The sequence below is a fragment of the Bombus affinis genome, chromosome 4 (assembly GCF_024516045.1).
Source record: "Bombus affinis isolate iyBomAffi1 chromosome 4, iyBomAffi1.2, whole genome shotgun sequence".
Classification (NCBI taxonomy): domain Eukaryota; kingdom Metazoa; phylum Arthropoda; class Insecta; order Hymenoptera; family Apidae; genus Bombus; species Bombus affinis.
This window is the reverse complement of record NC_066347.1, coordinates 2,354,963-2,375,245: the sequence shown is the minus strand read 5'-3', so window position 1 is coordinate 2,375,245 and position 20,283 is coordinate 2,354,963. Positions and strand designations below refer to the sequence as shown.

Here is a 20,283-nt window from a genome sequence, read left to right as displayed (position 1 = left end):
GACTTTATTACATTACAAAACAAAAACACACAACTTTTATAAAATGCGATCCTTATTTAATCCTACAACATTTAGAGAAAAAATATTATATTTTGTTCCAAAATTTTCTTTGTTGCAATTAGATTACAAAGATTAAAACAAATGTGAACTACTGCGTAATATATCGTCTTTTAAAGGAATAATAATTTATGTTAGATAATTTATTTTTATACCATTCTAATAGAATCTACCTCAGAAATGTAAAAAGTTAGTTACAAAAAAGATATCTTGACACATAGTTACGCTCCTGAAGCCAGACGACATTTTCGGAGGCTAAACGGCTGGTCCGCCGTTTCTCTGCGCAAAAGCGATCGTTTATTGTGTCGGGAGAAAACTGTCGGTACAGGTTTACGTCAGTTTTCCTTCACTTTTTTCCCAACGTGATTAGCTAAGAATAATATCGATCGAACGATAGTGAAGACAAGTGAAATGTTTTAGTGGTAAAACTGATTAACCGTACGGTTGGATTTTGGATATCGTGCAATGAAGTTTCGAGTGGACTACTTTCCATTTACTAGAATACAATTAATGTTGTATTTTAAATAAATCTTGTTAATGAGATTCTCTGGTTTACTTTAGAATTGAGTGTTTTCGATAGAAAATATCGTTGTCGTACCGCTTTAGTGCCATCGTCGGAAAAGTGCATAAGCCAGAAGTAACATTATGCGATCGATAATTCGCCGACGATTTTGAAATACGCTTCAATGATTCGATCAGGTACTTGTGACTCTGTGCAACGTTTCCTTAGTTGTCAGTGAGATGTTTCAAAAGTGATTTTTCAGTGTCTTCCAAGACCTATGCACGACGAAATAATAGCAAGTACAAACTATATACTTGTTGGTATGTGTACAAGCGATGCTAGGAACAGTGTCGTCGTTTTGGACAAATACATTTTCGCGTCTTCCATCCGTACATGGTTGCAACAACTTTACCAGTAACATTGCATTTCGTATAAAAAAAGATTTGCAAGCAACATATACTTGAGAGAAAAATGTGCATTTTAATATCGTCAGCGGCCATTTTGAATTTATGAGTACCTCGAACTACGACGATTATCAACCTCATTTTGTAACTCCAAAATTGGACTTTCTTTGACGCCTTTCGAGACAATTGTAAATGCACCAAGAACTGATTTGGCATGTCATTGAAAAATAATTATTATTTTTTATTCACTGAATGAAATTCTAATAAGTGCCACAGAAAGCATTCCATTCATTTTATTGTATATTTTACGTTCTAACGTATATACATCTGCTGTTATAATTATGGCATGAATTAAGTAATTTAAATATACTTTCAATTCTAACCGAAAGTTTATTTGTTATCAGAGAAAGGCGGTAATATCGCAAATTTTATATTTTTTATGTTTTATTACTAATGGAAAGGAAACAAGTAATTCCAAATGAATATATCAATATTAAAACAACGTGCAAGAAGAATTTTTCATTCTTTTGTATTTCTTCCTTTGATAAATATATGATTTAAACATAAAATAAATATTTATCTATCAGTTCGTACAGCAAACATAGTACGTGTTTTGTTAGAACATATATAACGTATTCTACCAAGCGACAGCTGTAGTTGAAACTGATAAGTAGATTTGAAATAACCTCAACGACGATAAAATCGTTGATATTAAAATACGAGAAGGAAGTTATACTTTTAATATTTAACGTAAATGCACAGAAAATATATACGAGTTAATTGAAAATATATCAGAGCAATAAAGGAAAAATTGAGAGACAACAGTTTCCTAATTGATCGACGGTCACGACACTAGATGGTGGACGGTGCCATTTTTGTCAATTTCCTAGCGCGCGTGGTACGCGCGTAAAGTCGAGCACATTGGAAAAGTCATCAATTGAATCTCACAATCTGAACACAAATAATTATTGTTGTTTATGCGTGTATTGTTTTTGAATCCAATTAAAAGTGTTGAATTTGGAATGGTTAAATTAATTATTTAACCTAATGTGACATCGGCATAGTGTAAAATGCTTTCATTTACATGGACGTGATAGTTTCATAAACTAAATACTGAAATCAAGAAAAAAATTTAACTAATACGACATGCGAGAATCTCAAATTGCCGTCTGTGATCAAACGAAACGGGTCTCCAGACCTTAACAACACCAAAGAAAAATGATGAAAATATGAGTGCAGTGGATACAACACTGTCAATTTCGATCAAAATGGCCCCAGGGCCAGAACATCGCCAAGAACCAGTAGCACCTGACAAAGCTGCTGAAAATAATAATAGTGAGACCTCTAATGAAAGAAATAATATAGAGAATTCAGTGGTAGGTGTTGAAACAGTTAGTAACCAGAGTTCGAATACAGAATGTGTTTCGACGAACATTGACACTAATTCAGATTCAACAACTCCAAGTGCACCGGCTTGTATTACCTCTGACAGTAAACAGGTGAGTTAAAATACAAGAATTCCAAAATTGTTCAAGATGCTTATTAATGAAATGAGTAATACTATAGTATCATTTTAGTTATTTGTATGAGAAATAAATATGTAGTACATACATATATAAAAATGTATTTTAAATTTAAATAGTATAAAATATTTTGTTTAAAGTTTGACCTCTAGTATTATTTTATATATACAAACTAGAAATAATATAAACCTTTGAACAAGTTATTCATTGCTTATTATAATGACTACATAGTATTTATAACAGTTGATTTTTTAAATTAAATCTTGTAATTTCTAAATCATATTAACCTTTATACATTTAATTCAAATTAATTAAATATTTGACATAATTACTTTAATTAAAAGCTATCAATGGACAACTTATGTAAAAGTTTGTAATTAATAATTGCTTACGAAGTATCTGTAATTAATTATTATGGTATAATACTATAAAAAATTCATAAGTTTTACGAAATATGTTCCATATTTTATGACAAGAAAATAGTATATAAATATGAAAAATATAATCGAATTGATAATAGTATGACTATTTATGTATAAATGATTATGTACAACTATATGTTCCTAAAATATGAACGACATGAATTACATTATTGATGCTATCATGATTAAACTTTATAGTTTATTTATAATTCAAACATACATATTTGTTATTTTATCATCAAAAGAGTTGCATTAAAGACTTTATTAAATCATGTAACGAATAAAAAAAGATAATATATGGTTGAAATCATATCACTAATTTTCATGCAATTTAGTTCATAAAATGAGATATAACTTTAAAAATAAAATATATATATTTTTATAATGTTCAATAATAGTGCATATATTTATATTTACATATTTACTCATGTATATTTATCATATGTATTTGCATAATGGAAAAGGAATATGTATATATTATCTTGTAAATTTTATATTATTATATAAGTTTAATTTTATTATATAACTAGACTACAGATATTTATGCATTTATGGGATATTCGGAGGTGCAAAAATGTATAAAATGCACATGATACACAAAAATATAAAAAATATTTAAAGTGAGATACTTGTTATAACATTTAATGGGAGAAAGAAATTTTTATGTAGGTTCTATTTCTTTAATTATGTTAATAAAAAAATATGAAACTGGATAAAATATATAAATCTGTCTCAGTCTACATATATTTTAATATAATTTCGTATACTATATTTTTTAAAATTTTATATATTTTTTAAATTTTATATAAATTATTTTATGTAAATTTATGCAACTCTTTTAAGCATACAATACACTGTATATATACATAGATTTACAAAGAATAACGAATAGGTGTACGAAAGGGCCCTTGCTTGTTACGATCCTGGAATGGCCGTGTTCTCAGTGTAATGGCGGCGGCCATGGTGAGAAGAGCGCGCCGCGCCCGCTCGTCACAATAGCATTTAAAATCGGTACTGTATTTTTGATACTGCCGATAAATATTTCTTGTGAACAGTGATAGCATATCGTCGGCTACAGTTTATCGTATACTCAAATGCGCGAGGTCTCTACGTAACGGTGGTTATACTGCTGGGACTGCAGTTCGACGGAGCAGAGACGACTGCAGCCGACCCAGGTGCCCTCTAAAAATATAAATTCCGTGCCGGCACTGCCCAGCAGATTTTTCCTTCGTCTGTAAGTCACCCCGGTATCTCGTGTCTCAATTAGCTAATCGCGACCCCCTATCGATCTCTGGACAAGCCCAAAACTTCAATTCCTGGTGTGTGTCCTATTTTAATTTGCGACCGAAGGTAAACTCGCTATTGGCTATCCTTTTCGTATTTCCAAGGACTTACGAGTATTCATTAACAGTGCTTTCTGAAATCTTCAAAGACGATTGGTTTGTATTGTTTCGTACACGAAACCATGTATCTTCTTCTTTCTCTTTTTTTTTCCTTTTTTTTTTTCGTGGGATATTACCCAACAGTGCGAAACGAATGATAACATATTTTCTCCTTTTTTTACTCTCTTTTTTTCTGCTAATAATGATAAGAGTTTATTATTAACCTAGCTGCTAAAACGTACAAAGTATTTCATTGTGTGTTATGACGATTCACGGTCAATAAGTTCGCAAAGGTTTTGTTATCTTTGTAAAAACGGCATATTCTGGGAGGAATCGTAATCATTTTTAACTTTCTTTGTTTTTGATGAAAGTTTGTTACTAAACGATTTGTCTTTTCGACGATATCTGTGTATTGTTTCAAATAAAGAAAAAAAGACTGCACTCAGTTTTTTCTTTCTTTTTTTTTACGTGGGCAGCCATTCTGATAAGATATTTTGCTTTGAATGAAGCTAGTCAGGTTACCGCAGAGTAATGTTGGTCAAATTACCACGAAAAATAAATGACACATCATGTATCGTTTCTTTGCAATATTTTTTACTTTGTTTATAGCCTACAGGTGAAAAATATTTCGCTGATGATATTATTTATGCAGTATTTCGTAAGTAAATCAAATCAAAGATTATATAAATTTATAATTTTTTTCCTGTTATATAAACAGTTATGTACATTTTAGTATAATAATGTTACATGCTTTGATTGGTTAACATTTTAAAAGCATTTTAAAATGGAAAGAGGAAAAGTAAACGTATTGCTCTTATGTATTAATGAAAATATTAAAAGTTTTAGTGATTATAAATAAATAAATGATCCATACATTTAAGAATTTATTAAAAATAAGATTTATGATACATATGACTAACATAGTGAAAGTAACGTACATATATGATGTGTGTAGATTGTACTGTTAAATGTGACATTAGTGTACATCATTTATACTAATATACTTTTTTCTATGTGGTCTGTATATTTCTTCATAAAATCCAATAAGTGAAACCTTAAATTCACTCTTGGAATCTATCTATACTTATCTGCCTTGTGGTCTAGTTTATACTATGGTGTTCAGTATAACACATAATAATACAAATACTGTAAAACAACATGCATTTTTTTCATACAACATTTATTAATAAAATTATAGACATTTTTATTTACAAACACTAAATTAAATATAGATTGATCTGATATGATTAATTGTTATATATTTTGTAGTTATAATTAAAGTAATAAATTAGGTTTCAACAGAAAATGGATAATGTAATATAACAGTAACGTACAATGTAATAAAATAATCTATGCAAGTCATAGATATTTAGAATATTCTGTAGTTTCTTAGTACATCTTTGGATATATTGCCGCTTATGGTTTACACCTAAAGTTTGGATTGAACTCTTGGCATACTTTCCATATTTGAATCTACATTGCCAAACATGTTCCTAGACCATGTATAGGTTACAAACAAAGTGTTCCCAAACATTATATACTTTATAATATGTATATTTTAACTAAATTGGATACAAAATTTATTAATTTATATACTTATTTTTAAAAAATTAATGTTATTTTTATATTATAAAAGAAAATCTATTTGTTCAAAAATTCATTTTAACTTATATAATAATTCTTGATCAAGAAAAATATGTTTTGAATCTGCGTATCTACTTGTATCTGTTCTGTTGCATCTTATATTTATATTTAATTTATTATTTATGAATTTCTTACAAGGATATCTTTCATTTAAATTCTATATACAAAGTATAATGATGGTATTATTACATGTACTCATAATATACAACTAACTTTAACATTTTTCTTTTAATTGCATCTTTTAGGAAGAACCAGCTACTTTGTCTGCATTAAATGAAGGTGAATTACGTGCACTATTGGATGAAGCTATAACTTATAAATGTCCCAAAGATCGTGAAGGAAAATCAAGCCTTTTTAAAGTAAGCATAGTTATATTTTTATTTATTGTAATAAAATGATTTTCATATTTAATGATATTCATTTTAGGAACTGCTTCAAGAAGCAGAGGCAGATGAAACCGAAGAAGGTCGTAGGATAATAACCAATTCACGTTGCTTACCTGGGTCAAATCGTAGGAGGCATAAAAGAGACTCTGTATCTGAAAGGTTGACACATGGAGGGTCATTGCAAAATTTAGCACAACCTATTGCTTCAGAGTTTGATAGTAGTTTTGCTTATTTGTCATCTGGATCTAGCCATACCTACGGAGGAAATAGGAGAAAGAATAAAAAGTATACAGGACCTAGTGTATCTGCAAGACAAAGAGAAGGTGGTTCATTACCTTCGAATGTTAATGCATCACACAGTCTTGCTTCATTGGCTAATTTAGACTTATTATTTGATAAAAAGGTATATATATATTTATTGAAAATTGCTTATAAAAATTGTTGGTTTAAATTGTTCTATATATTCATTATTCGTGATTGTGAATTAATTTTCCTTTATTTTTTCATTAATTTTATTTAAAATAATTATCTGTAAAAAAACAATGTAGCTGTGAGTTTTATGTAACATATTATGTAAACACAACATTGAGTTGTTACTTAATTAAATGTATACTTTCCTTTTCTGCCTTTTAAGAAGGGTTTCTGTGAAGAAAGAGGAGCATACGATTGGACTAACAAAGAAAAATCCAGATCTTTAGACAAACCATCATATAGTAGTACGAAAAAGGAAGAAAAGGAAAAAGATAAAAAGGATACCAAAAGGGATTTGTGCGAAAGTGAAGTTGAAGTGCGTGAGAAAAGAGGTAACAAAGGAAAATACGGGACAAATGAAATGCTTGAATCAGATAATCCACCACCAGAGTATAAATCAGATTACATGGTGATTGACTTAGGTGATGCTGAGGTAAATTCGTATATTATTAATACAATAATTGTATATATTTGGTGCATTTTATTTATTTATATTTATTTATCTTTGTATTAATTATTTTAGGTGGGTACTATTAGTGAAAGGAATGTGGGATCTACTATAAGTGGGGTTCAGAGACCTCACTCCTTAGATACGGAAGATGATGAAGGAATTGAAATGAAAATTATTGAACCACGTAGACCTCAATATATATCGCGCACTCCTTTCGATATAGCTCAAACTCCTGTGGATACTACAATAGATTTCTCTCTCCGTGAACATAGTGGAAAGCAAGATAAATCAAAAATATCTGTTAATGGTACAGAAGTAACTGGAGCCCTTTCTTTTCAAACTTTCAATAGTGTGAAATGTGGTATTGGTGGAACTGCAAATAGTTCTAGTGCTAGTCAGGGTAAAGTAATTCCAAGTTTGTGCTCCATGATGTCTGCATCCTTACAAACACAAAATATTACAATGGGTAGGTGATATACCAAAATTATAAAATATTATTTATCATAAAATTATCATACATTGCAAATACTTAGATATCACTAATAATTTTTAAATATTACATTTTTGTGGTATTGACATTTATAAAAGCTTTCAATTTATAACAAATTGAAATATGTAAATTTTGCACAGAAGGCTCGAGGTATACAGCGCATACTACCGGATCTGGAGAAAAGAAGTCCTTGGATGAAAACGGGAATCCAGTACAAAACTATAATGGGGAACGGAAAAAGCCTAGAAGAAAGCACACTCAAGAACCTAATGTTATTGTATACAGTGCTGAAAATGTTGAAGGACATCGCAATGAAGATATCGACAGTTTAATTAATTTTATTGAAAATAAAGAATCTAAAAGTAAAAAAGGAAAACCAAGTAATCCGGTAAGAGTAAAAACTAGTTCAGGTGCAAAGCCAAGAAGCAGAGAAAAGGATACTAAAAGGGAACAGTTACCTGCCAAATTACAAAAATCTAATTCCCTTGAAGAAATATCTAAGACTAAACTCGAAGACCTCACAACGGAGAAAAGCGTCAGTTCTAGTGGTGCCAGTAGTATATCAAGTCAACATGGTAAGTAATTGATTATAAGAGCTTGTTATTTAAGTAATAATGAAACAACGCAAAAAGTTCATGAAGTTTGTTTGTATCGCTTGAATAGGCACGATCAATGTTGCTCTACGCCGTGCGAAACAAAGAAGCACAGGGGACGCAGCTATCGATAGTCGTGGCGATAGACGATCTTGGGGAACGGAAGAAGGTCAGTCTATATATTGCAATGATACTGGAGATGATTATGCTAGTCGTCGAAACTCCAATAAAAAAATCAATCCAGAGCCTGAACATGAAACAGAATTCCTGGTAGTTACAAAAAAGAAGAAAAGTAAAAAACAGAGAAGAAGTTCCAGTGGCAGTAGAGCACAGAATTTAACAACGTCAGGATCTTATCTCCAAAATTCCAGAGGATTTTCTAACGAATATAGAACACCACTTTCTCCTGAACTTCGAAGAAAATCAGCAAGCAGTATGCCACCAAGGTAATTAATACAACTTTCTTTTTAATTTCTTCCATATATGTTACTTTGAAAGATATCTATAAGAGGATAAAATCATAAAACAAATTAAGTATTTTATTCATATAGTTTATATAACTTACATTATTGAAGACGTTTTAGCTAATTAAAGTAATTATTATTTGCAGTGATAAATCAGACAGTAGCGATTCTGATTCTGTCCATTCATTACCAGTTACATCAAATACGTCCAAACATAATTTATCAAAAATAGCTACCTCATCGGGCGGAACGCCGCAAGCAAGTTACGCGGACATAGCTCGTATGGCAACTATTAATATGACTCATAATTCAGTGTTAAATATGTCTGCAATAGTTCCAAACATGTTAAATACATCTTCGTGGCCTAGTGTGCCACCCAAAACACCTTCAGAACCAGACAAGATTCCTCAAGATTATTATCCTAGTTTAGATGAATTACAACACTCGGATAGGAAAACAAGGCAACATAGCTTCACCCATTCGAATCATCTTTTGAATCTAAGTTTCGAAAAACCACCATCACCGACTTTGACGAAAATGAAAAATTCAACGGAGAGAAACAAAGCAGAGGCTCAAGAAGAAGCTATTAATAAAAATATCCAGGTTATTAAATATGTACAAGATATTGAAAAAATGCGTCAAAATTTAACACAACAAGAACCAAAAGCTGTGAACTGTAATAATCATATCACGACATCAAACGAGACTTCAATAACGAATGCAGTGCCATCAAAACTCAATAATACTGTAACCAATTGTAACCCTGAACCTGATAACAACAATCCTAACTGCAATAATAAAGACACTGTCAATAATAAAGACAATGTTGTAAATACGAGGTGTAACAATCCACGAGCACGCAGAGGAGGAGGAGGAAGTTACGTTCAAAATAATCAAAATGTACAAAATCAAGTATCACATGAAGATCAACATTTCAAGAAAGTTGGATATACTTTTCATGATGAAAATGGAAAAAAATCACAAAATACTGAAAGTTCTAATACACACTGTGAAAATAAAAATAATCCAGCAACTGTTTCAAATGATGAGGTTGAATCGCAAAAAGCTAATACTACAAATAATCCAAAAGCAATGCAAGAAGTGCAAAATATTGAATCAGAAGCAATCAAGTTGACAAAAACCGAAAAATCAACAAAGATCTTAAAAGAACAGAAGCATGAAACGGTTAAATCGGGAAATGTATACTCTACAAGTTCGAAACAAGAACAACAAGAAGATTCCGAATGTAAAAAAACGAAACAACAAAGTTCTACTTCGGATAAAGATCAGACACAGAAAGCAGAATTACAAACATCCAATAAACAAAAAACTTCGAGACCTGCAGTTATATTACTAGATGAAACTGCAGCAGATATTACCAAGAACAGCGAGTTACCTACGGAACTTAGGTTTGGATTTGAAATTAACGAGCAACTTTTATTGTCAGAAGATTCGACAACCGAAGAGACTTCAAGCGTTAGTTCTGTGTTTCCTTCCGTTCCACCGCTCATAAACAAACCACCTTCTAATTTCGATAGATATCCTCCAATATTTGACAAACACATGAGATGTGATAAATTTACGCCTAATTTCATGCAACCTCCAAATACGCATGTAACTCAACAACCTCTGCATCCGGTGATGGTACAGCGATTACCGTGCATGGGTTATCCTCCAAGATTCCCTCCTCCTACGTGTTTGCCACCACCACCCACACCTCCACCAGGAATAATGGAAAAGTATCACCATCAGCCAAAAGAAGATTTTTCTATGCTCTATGTAGCTCCTGAAGAAGATGTTAATATACAAACGTACAATCATGATAAAATCGTCTCATTCGTTGGCTTAGGTAAGTAAATTTTCTTTTATGACTTTACATTGCCTCCAATTTTTTAATAAAAGATCAAATAATGCAGTATTGGTAATATTTAAAAAACGATATTGAATTCTATAAATTAATCTTTGAACTATTGTTAATTGCTTGAGTGCTGAAGGCAATCGTAAGAATTTGCAGAAGGTGCCGATCAATGTAATTATGTTTGAAATATTTATATAGTTGATTTACTGCAGTTGATAGCATTTTTTGACATGAAATTGGAGATACATGCGCTATCTAGCATTCGGTATGGTATCTAAAAGTTCGTAATCCTTTCATTTGTTTCTCTTTGTTAATATAGCATGGGACGCTGTTATGAGGGAAATGCCAGTAACTGCAGACGGTCGTATACAGTTCTACAGTGGTCAGTGAAATGGGCACTAAGAAATATGGGGTAAATAACAACAATAATGTTTTTGTACTGCAAAATTACCTCTATTGCAAGTTATCCGTTATAAAACTGTAAACAGCCAGAGGAGTCTGCTAACTATGCAAGACCAAATATATATCTAAATACAAGTAAATTGATCGAACCTGTATTAAACAAGTTGCAGAAACTACCGGTTTCGATCGCCAATAAACGTTATACTAATTTTTGAGTCAAATCATCAGTGATAATTCTGTAAAGCCAACTGGCGCAAAGTGTGCCTCTAAAACTAATGTACATAATTATTAATCACTGGAAAGAACAAGACTTATAAATTGTGTATGTTCTGACTGTACATACATTAATGAGTTGCAAAATACCTTTGAAAAGGTTATAACACAATATTTAAGTTTCAGTATTGACATCTGATACAATATTTGACTGAAAATTATAAGTTCGCGATGCATAAAACATATTTCGCTCTTTAAGAACATAAACAATTTTCTTGTAAAAAAAATGTGAAAATTCATGTAGTCTTAAAATGTCTCATAATTTTTGAGGAGAAAAAACGACAAAAAGTAAAATGCCTTTCGGATCAGCTACGAAAGTGTTGCAACTTTGAAACAAAAATATAAAAACTATTTAAGAAGTTTAAAAATTAACTGAAACAAGATTATGATGAAGCAAATTTTTCAAAAACTGCATGTGCTGTGACATGGTGGTTTATGCTGATGCCTTTAAGAAATAAAAAATACATCTTAGACCATTGTAATAAAGTTTAAAAATAGTTGAAAGCAGCCTGTTATGTTAATTATACCAAATTGAGATCATCCGTCGGAAATATTGCTAAACTAGTAATAATTATCTGATATAATTACGAGCAGAGATGATCTTAAAACAACACCTTGAAAACAAGAATTATTGCAACCATCAGTGAGTCTTCAAGGAAAACTTTAGGAAGGTTAAACGTAAAAATAATGGTTGCTAGATTACATGTACTTTATTTAAGACGAACCTTTAAAGAAAAGTAAAGAAAGCTATAAAGATGTGTGAAGTGTAATGAAAAATGGTGAATGTAAGTGTGTTTTTGAACACGTGTAAAATATTTAAAAAAAAGTAGTGTGATTGACTTACAAGTTTATGGAGTGGTTACTTTTACAGCCACAATAGATAATAGTTTAAGAAATTTGAAAGGAGGAAAAGAGAGAGAGAGAACAATGAAAACTGATTTTTTTTTGCAATGCTGCGCTCAAGGTCCTGAATTGGATAGAGACAATGAGAAGAGTGCGAATGTGTCGAAACGAAAAAAAAAAAACAAGACAAAAAACGCTAAATTTTTACACAAACTTGCTTATTTAATGAATAATTAACTATTAATTATTGGTAATAATAATTATAATAAACTACTTGCTTGTGATCATAAAGTATGATGGTATGAATGCGTGTAGTGCATGTAAATATTCTACTAGCTAATATCTAATTTAGTTTTGAATACTTGTATTTTGAATTCTTTTAAAATTTTTCATCGTATTATGTTATACTCTGAATATGGTAAAAAAGAAAGTAACTAATACACTTTGTGGTTGTTATCGATCTACAGTAAGAAAAAAAGCTTATATGAGTAGTTAATCAAAAAAAAAACAAAAAAAAAAGAGATAAACGGGAAAAATGAAGTTAATACGATTCCTTTCACAACGATTCTATTCGTTATGTAGGAAGCCTACCTCCAACATATTTTACTTTTTGATAGATAATCAATATAACGAAACATAATTTTCAATTCGAATGCAAGTGTCGCGTATTTAGAGCCAAAAATATAACTAATTAATAAATTGTGTGGAAACTTATCATTTTCGAAGATAAGGATAAAGCTAATCAATTATTGCAGATAAGTTTCATATAAAAGAATGGAAGCGTGTTTGTCTGTATAGATTATTATTATTATTATTAATTATTATTATTATTAACATTATCATTAATCGTAATTAACAAATTAAAATTGGCGATTTTTGTTGTTGTCTTTTTTTTTACCCTCAAAATTACGCATGGAAACAGAAAATATAAGCTCTGTTAATATTTTTCATTTTGTTCAGCAATATAACAGTACAGTACAGCTGGGGGTACAGTTTTCAAGAATGAGTAATAAGTTAAAAGTATTTAACATATATAAAAACCATTAATGCATGTTAGAATATACTTCAAAGAAAACATCATTCAATGCGTGTTATCATTGATATGCTTGATATACTTTCTTTTTTGATAGTATATTATACCAATACTAGAGCATACGATAAAGCATTACGATTTAGTTTCACAATTAATTTTAGTGGAATCATTTTATCATCATCATCAATCATTTTACAGTATAAAAATCGATATCTCATTTTTTTTCTCTCTCATAAATACAGGAAAATTTCTAGTGCAACGGATCAGTCACTTCTGAATGCCTAGATAAATCATTATATTCAACTGTACTATGATCAATTCATTTTTAATCGAAAGACCTATTACATTACATCACATTATGATTAAGTGGTAATGATTTTATCCTTACTTTAAGTGGATGATGTTTCTTCGGGGTATTTCTATCCGGCGTGCAAGAAACTATTCAAAAGTCAGGTGCTTCATCGCCTTAAAGTTAGTAGAGTGCAGTATCAGCCTGTGCCATTGACCGGTTCAAATGGCCATGACTGTTAAGCTTCACAGAGATTAGCACAGAAGTACTTGAAGGGAAATAGGACCATAAATTGTGTATGCGTTGCAGAATGGCAGCTATGCCGCGAAACGATATTATGTACCGAATACACGGTTTAACTAATTGTGTTATAACGAATGACAAAAAAGAAAAAGATAGACAAAGATGTATAAATATCAACGTGCAAGGTGATAATGTATCATATTATATTCTTTGTTGAATTTATAAGTACCAAATTAATAGTGATCGACGAAACAGGTAAAGTGTATGATTCTTCTGTTTTCACTTATTTAAGCGTTTTAAACATTAATGAAAAGGGAAAAAAAGCTTGCTTATTTCGTTCAATAACAGGCTAATTGCATTTATCCATGAACTAATAGTCTGTGCTGTAACGCAAATATGTACGTGTTTCGTCTACGAAAAGGGCACAAAATCCTAATTGGACGTAATGAAGTTCCAAAATCAAGCGTATTACTCTTGCACATCTCGTTCTCAGCCTATATTATATCAGTGATATAAATTCGGTTGAAACTGTTGAAACGTCGCCAAGATGTAAAATTAATTTAACGAATGGAAAAAAAAAGAAAAAAAAATAACAAAAAAAGAAACACAGAAATAGTTGATGTTATTTCCCGTCTTGAATTGTTATGTTCGTATAAACGCATGTGTACCAATTTATTCTTGTGAAACTGTGCATGTGAAAGGGATTTTCCAATGATTTTATTTGTAAGTTTGGTTGCTTCGCCAAGTTTCGACGGTACCGTCTATGTAATTCCGCTAGAACTGTTCTCATAGGCCGAAACAATTGTGTGTATCCAGAAGTAACGTGATTACATTACGATCACGACGAATAATTGAAACATTTTTGGAGATATTATAATTTCAAGGTAATCGATTTCCTTCGACACGAATGTTGAACTTTCAAATGCGCTTCCGGTTACAGAAAGTTTCCAGAAATGTTTATGTATTCGTGGGTTACATCTGTTCGAGATGAAACTTCATTATCAGCGCGGGCATGTTGATAGTGTTCAAACAAGTAAAAAGAAGGAGATAAAGGTTAATAATTGATCGAGAGTAAGAGAGAGAGAGAAAGAGAGAGAGATATGGAGAGAGAAAGAGACAGCGTGAAAGAGAAAGCAAGAGAAAAGAAGAGAAGACGAAGGTATCCGACGATCTCAATGTTAGCCTTGTATCACTGTACAATTTGTTATTCAGTGTAAAGCAGTTTTTCTGTACTGTATATACGTATATTAATAACTATTATTAATTATTGCTAATGATTATGATGAAGCTATTCGATTAACTATTAATTGTACTTGCTGATTATCGATAACGATTATACGGAGAATCACAGAAGCTATTTGCGAGTGCTTATGCGTGTATAAAAGGAATAAAAAGAGAATATTTTGCGTGTATGGTAAAGGCTGTGCTGTCCAGCTGAAACAAAACAAAAGGAAAAAAAAAGAACAGCACTGGAGAGAGGATGTTGTTGCCAACGTTTAAGTATGTTGCCAAAGGTTTCCCTTTTGTGGGTGTAAAAACACAGTATAAAGTAATATTCGAGTTCCTTTATTTTTTTATGTCTTTCTTTTTCGCGTCGTGGAATTGGCAGGATGTCAATTAAGAAGTACTCAGTGAGAAAATTGAAAATTGATATTTAAATACAACACACGTTCTACAACAGAACATGTTCTATAGTGATGTTCATATATGTATATATATAAAATTATATATATATATGTATATAAATATATATACATATATATATATATATCTACATATATAATACATAAATATGTATCTATATATATAATTTTCCTTTTTTACATTAACGCCGTATTGTATTATCTGCCGTTTGCTTAGCAATTAATCTAATTAGAGCATAGATAAGCATTGTGATATACGCATAAATAATCAGGTAACTGTTGTTTTCTTTTCTCTTGTCAGCTGAAAAGCCAAAATACAAAAAAAAAAAAGATAAAAAAAATCAGTAAAATATTTTCGAATATTACTTGCATACTGTATTTCGCCGATGATACGTATTCAGATGATAAATCGTTTAAATCTGGCACGATGAAAGTAAAACGGATTGAGAACGAAGAGAGTAACGAAAGAAACAGAAATGGAATTCATTTTGCGAATGCAACAGAGAAAAAGGGAAATTGTCAAAGACGCGTGTCTTGTGTCATGTTAAGAGAAAGAATCAGTCGAAAATGTGGAATTGAAAAGTGAAAGAGAAAACCCCGATTTATTCTCAGGATGCGTAAATACAGCGGCTATTTCTTACTATTTTGTTATTAACGATACTGAGAACCTCAAATTCATGCAAAGCTATCATGGACCATGGATGTAAAGAGTCATTTGCCATGGAGTGTAAACGAAAAAAATACGCAGTAGAAGTGAGAGCGAGCGCGAGAAAGAGAGTGAAAAAAGGGAGAATGCGAAAGAGAAAAAGTGCAGATGTGCGAGGGAGAGAGAAAATGAGAAACCGTGTGAATTTCAATATGCTTCTACACATGAGAGCGAAAAAAGAAATAATGTCCTCCTAAATAATTATTCACACCGAGAGAAAAAAGAAGATAACGAGAAAAACGCGTATAGTGTCGCCATTTGGCCTTTATGCTGTTCTATCTGCGATTTCATACAAGCTTTGCGTACGATACTGTGATATAATATCTCTATTTCTTCGTTTTTTTTCCTTCTTTCTTTTTCTTTTTCTTTTTTTCTTTTGTTTTCCTCTTCCTTAGTTGCGTGCGTGTAGACTCACACAGAAAGAGAGAAATACACATACAAATCGTAGAATTTGAACGTGGAAATTTCTATGAGATATCCTTCGATATACATATATATATATATATAAATAGATATATGTTGTATGAAAAAGAAGCGATCACGCGAAATGTGAGAAACAACCAACCACCGTCTCCTGCGTTTAATTTGTAAACGATTAAAGCGCTAGTAACGCGGTTTATTTCATTCATAACCGTGAAAGTCTAAATATATCAAATAAAAAAATGCAAAAAAGATAAGAAAATAATAAAAAAACATACATGTAGATTTCAACAAGTGCATCGAGAATACACGAGAGAAATATACGTTTCGATTTAACGAAAATCATGGGATAAGAAAACAACGACAGTTTTGAGCGTGACTACATATTTCTTGCATGTTATTTACTTTTTCATTGATTCTGTTACGCTTTCTCGTTATGCTTTCGCGATGACTCCTCTCATTTCTCGCACAGCTTTCTATCTTTCTTTTTTACTTCTTATACGACTGTTATGTAAACTTGCGCTTTTTCCTTGGTTACCTACGAGGAACGCGTATTCTGTGGTTGTCAGAGGAGGATCAGAAGTGAAAATAAGTCCATATATCGCGGAAGATTGCTGAACGCAGCATTGTTAGGGACATACGAATGCACATACGCGAGTATATTTGGAAAAGAATAACGTTAAAATATTAGACAAGTATTTTTAAGTATCGAGGGTTTAGAAATTATTTAACTTTATTTTTCTTCGAACATCTCGATATGTGCATTACTGACGATCCTACCTGTATCACGTCATTGCGCCACTTTTATATATGTTTGACCAGAGAATTTCAGAAATCGACGTTTTTCTCGTCTGGCTCTTATGATTAGTTACTTAATAAAAATAAAAGAAAAAAGAAGTGTAAAAAGAAAGAGGAAGGAAGGAGAAGCAAAGCAATCTCAGAAATATTTAACATTCCTTGGTATCGTTTTCAGGAGGAAGACTTTTTCACCTCCGTTTGATTTATAAAATATTGATTTACAAAAAAAAAAAAAAAAAAAAGAAAAGAAAAAATGAATTTATTTTCAAGGTTTTTCTCTTGCAAAAGTAATAAGGAATTACAAAGAGGATACTTCATTTACCAGCCATTTATATCGTATTCTGCCAGTTTTTTTATTTATTTTGCTATATTTGCTTTATTTTATTTTATTCTATTCTGCTTTAGTTTCTCAATTTTGATCGATCGAATTTTTCAATTCGTTTTCGTTTTCAACAGTATATATATATATATATTTCTTTTCTTTTTTTCTCTTTTTCACGATGTCACGCGATCAAACGTGCACTATTTATCTCGATCTCACCTGAAATACCGTGCGCTTTTCAAATTCATTGTGTTACATGTAGTTTCGTTATTATTATTATATTATATTATATTATATTATATTATATTATATTATATTATATTATTATTTTCGTTTGTCGAATGTAATAAAACTATTTGCGTTTTTACATTGGTTGCACCCAACATGCACTGAATGCAACTTCTTCGGTTCGACGACCCGTCTAAATACTGTTACCTTGTTGTATATTATATTTAAAAGGAAAAAACAAAGAGGAGAAAAAGAAAATAGCGTTCGGAAATTTGTATTTATTGCACTATGTACGACCAATGAGTACGAATTTTCTCTGCCTCCGTTTAAAGAAGGATTTTCAGCTGTTCTGCGTAAAGGTTCACTGGTAAATTTTGTTGATCGTCATTAAAATGTTATATATAAATATATATATATGTACATATACATACAAGAATCTGCATATACACACACACACACATATATATATATACACACATACATACATACGAGTATTAGCGTGTAGAAGAACGTTTCTATCATTTGTACGACAAACGATTATTATCATTGTCATTATTATTATTATCATTATTATTATTATTATTATTATTATTATTACTACTACTACTACTACTACTACGAAAAATAATCTGATAATAGTTGATTTTTTCAAGTTCTCGCGCGCATTTCATCGAAATTCCAAAATAACACTCGGATATTATTTTACCGGGAGACAAGGAAAAATCAGAGGATCCGCGGATCGTCTGGAAACAGAACTATTTTTCTAGTTACTACACACGTAGAAATACGGATCTTACGAATTAAGCATTATTTATTTTGTAAAACGAAATAGCGTAGACGGAAGCACAGTGTTTCCTAACGAAATTATATATCGATTACGTCTGTCGAGCAATGTTAACGTTACTTCTTTGTTTTCTTTCTTTTTGCTAAAATAGCGACAATAAAGGATATCGTTAGAGAAAAGAAAGCAAATGCCGACGAACGAACATATAGCAGGAGTAAAAGAAGAAAGGAGGAAGGAAGAGAAGAAGAAGAAGAAGAAAGAGCACAATCGCGAAATCGATTCTTTTCAATGTTGATTGATAATAAATGTAAAATAAGAGCGTGCTGCGAAACTTGAAGGAAGACAAAAAAAAAAAACAAGTGAGACCGCTTGTAAAGTTTTTAGATAAACAAGGGTTGTTTTTCTCTTTTCTTTCTTTTATAGAGAAATATGTTCTCGTAGGGATTCAGTGTTGGAAAAATTGATGTAAATGAGTCTTCTTATTAAATGAAATTTTGAGCGTATGAATTCAGAGCTAGAGTATACTTTGTACCGTACGAAATTGATTTATGTTGAAAAACATGGAAAAGATGCAAAGGTTTATGTCTAAAAGCTTTTCACAGCGTCTTTTGCGAACACGAAATTCAAGGACACGAACGAATATAGTTGTTAAAATAATTTTTTGCCATGCCTTCAATTATCTGATGTCAATGTTATTTGATTGCTTGGCATTAAATGATATCACTTGCGCTACAAATTGTTGAGAACATCACTTGTTTTTGTTATTAGCCCCTTATTATCATGCACGCTCAGCATTTTATTTAAAAACTTGATTTTAATTCTAATCTTATTCATTTTGTTTTTCCTTTTTTTTGTTCTTTTAATGAGTCGAATATTATAGCCTCGATCAAATTTAATCCTAAAAAAATTATTACTGAATTATTCAAAATTAATTATAAAAATTCTTGTATCTTTTATATAAAAAATTGAGATTTTTAATCAGAGATTAATTAAATCCTGATTTACATTGTAAAATAGAATCTTCTTTAGTGTAATAATAACTAATAGTATCATTAGCCACAAATACTGTTGTACTTATTTTCAAAGTTGTTAGTAAACAGAACAGTCTAGAAGTCAGATGTAACATCTTTCATCCTGAAATGATATAACATTCGCAGTCCTTCACCGTCAGTCAAGACTTACTAATCAATCAAATCAACTAAAGATTGATAACTCTTGTGTACGTTAATGGTAATTTGAAATATAAAAAAATCGGAAATGATAAATATAATTTGTGAAACTCTTTAGATTCAACGATCAATCGTAAATGGCAACATTTTTCAATAAAAGAAAAGTGAGTTACAAAAGGTGCAAAAAGAAAAAAGCAAACATATTTTTAATTTATTTGGATACAACGATATTGTAAGTCTGTTTTTTTTTTTTTTTTTTTTTTTTTATCTTGTTACGAAATCTGACTAAAATCGTAAGAACAATGACCAAACATAGTTCAAATAATTTGCAACATCAACAAGATTAGACATCGAAGAAGAAAATCGGAAACAGGTAAATATGCTTTAAACATAACTTATATTAAAATAACAGAAACACAAGTAATTAATCTTCATCAAATGACAGCAACTTTGACAGGAATTACTTTTTACATTGAAATAGAA

At 30.8% G+C, this 20,283-nt stretch overlaps 1 protein-coding gene across 6 annotated transcripts; it reads left to right on the top strand.

Moving 5' to 3' along the window:
* Window positions 1-278: 278 nt before the first annotated feature.
* On the top strand, window positions 279-19,367 carry LOC126915630 (uncharacterized protein DDB_G0287625-like). 6 transcript variants are annotated; one of them, XM_050720479.1, is made up of 10 exons: window positions 280-2,462; window positions 6,180-6,293; window positions 6,361-6,723; window positions 6,955-7,224; window positions 7,315-7,708; window positions 7,873-8,307; window positions 8,396-8,494; window positions 8,570-8,771; window positions 8,936-10,638; window positions 10,967-19,367. In XM_050720479.1, exons 1-10 carry the CDS (start codon window positions 2,193-2,195, stop codon window positions 11,035-11,037), a joined length of 3,921 nt encoding a protein of 1,306 aa, XP_050576436.1. In that variant the 5' UTR covers window positions 280-2,192; the 3' UTR covers window positions 11,038-19,367. The 6 variants fall into 6 exon arrangements, with proteins under 6 accessions (XP_050576435.1, XP_050576436.1, XP_050576434.1 ...); XM_050720481.1 differs by lacking the exon at window positions 280-2,462 and adding exons at window positions 4,025-4,142; window positions 4,900-4,948 and having other exon boundaries at window positions 8,396-8,771; XM_050720480.1 differs by lacking the exon at window positions 280-2,462 and adding exons at window positions 4,149-4,347; window positions 4,900-4,948 and having other exon boundaries at window positions 8,396-8,771.
* Window positions 19,368-20,283: the final 916 nt, after the last annotated feature.

Bases quoted from the DNA above. Each gene is read 5' to 3' on its own strand.
- LOC126915630 (XM_050720476.1), top strand. From the start codon at position 2,193: ATGAGTGCAGTGGATACAACACTGTCAATTTCGATCAAAATGGCCCCA. The intron at 7,709-7,872 runs GTAGGTGATATA...AATTTTGCACAG, and splicing joins AACACAAAATATTACAATGG to AAGGCTCGAGGTATACAGCG. The intron at 8,772-8,935 runs GTAATTAATACA...TATTATTTGCAG, and splicing joins GCAAGCAGTATGCCACCAAG to TGATAAATCAGACAGTAGCG.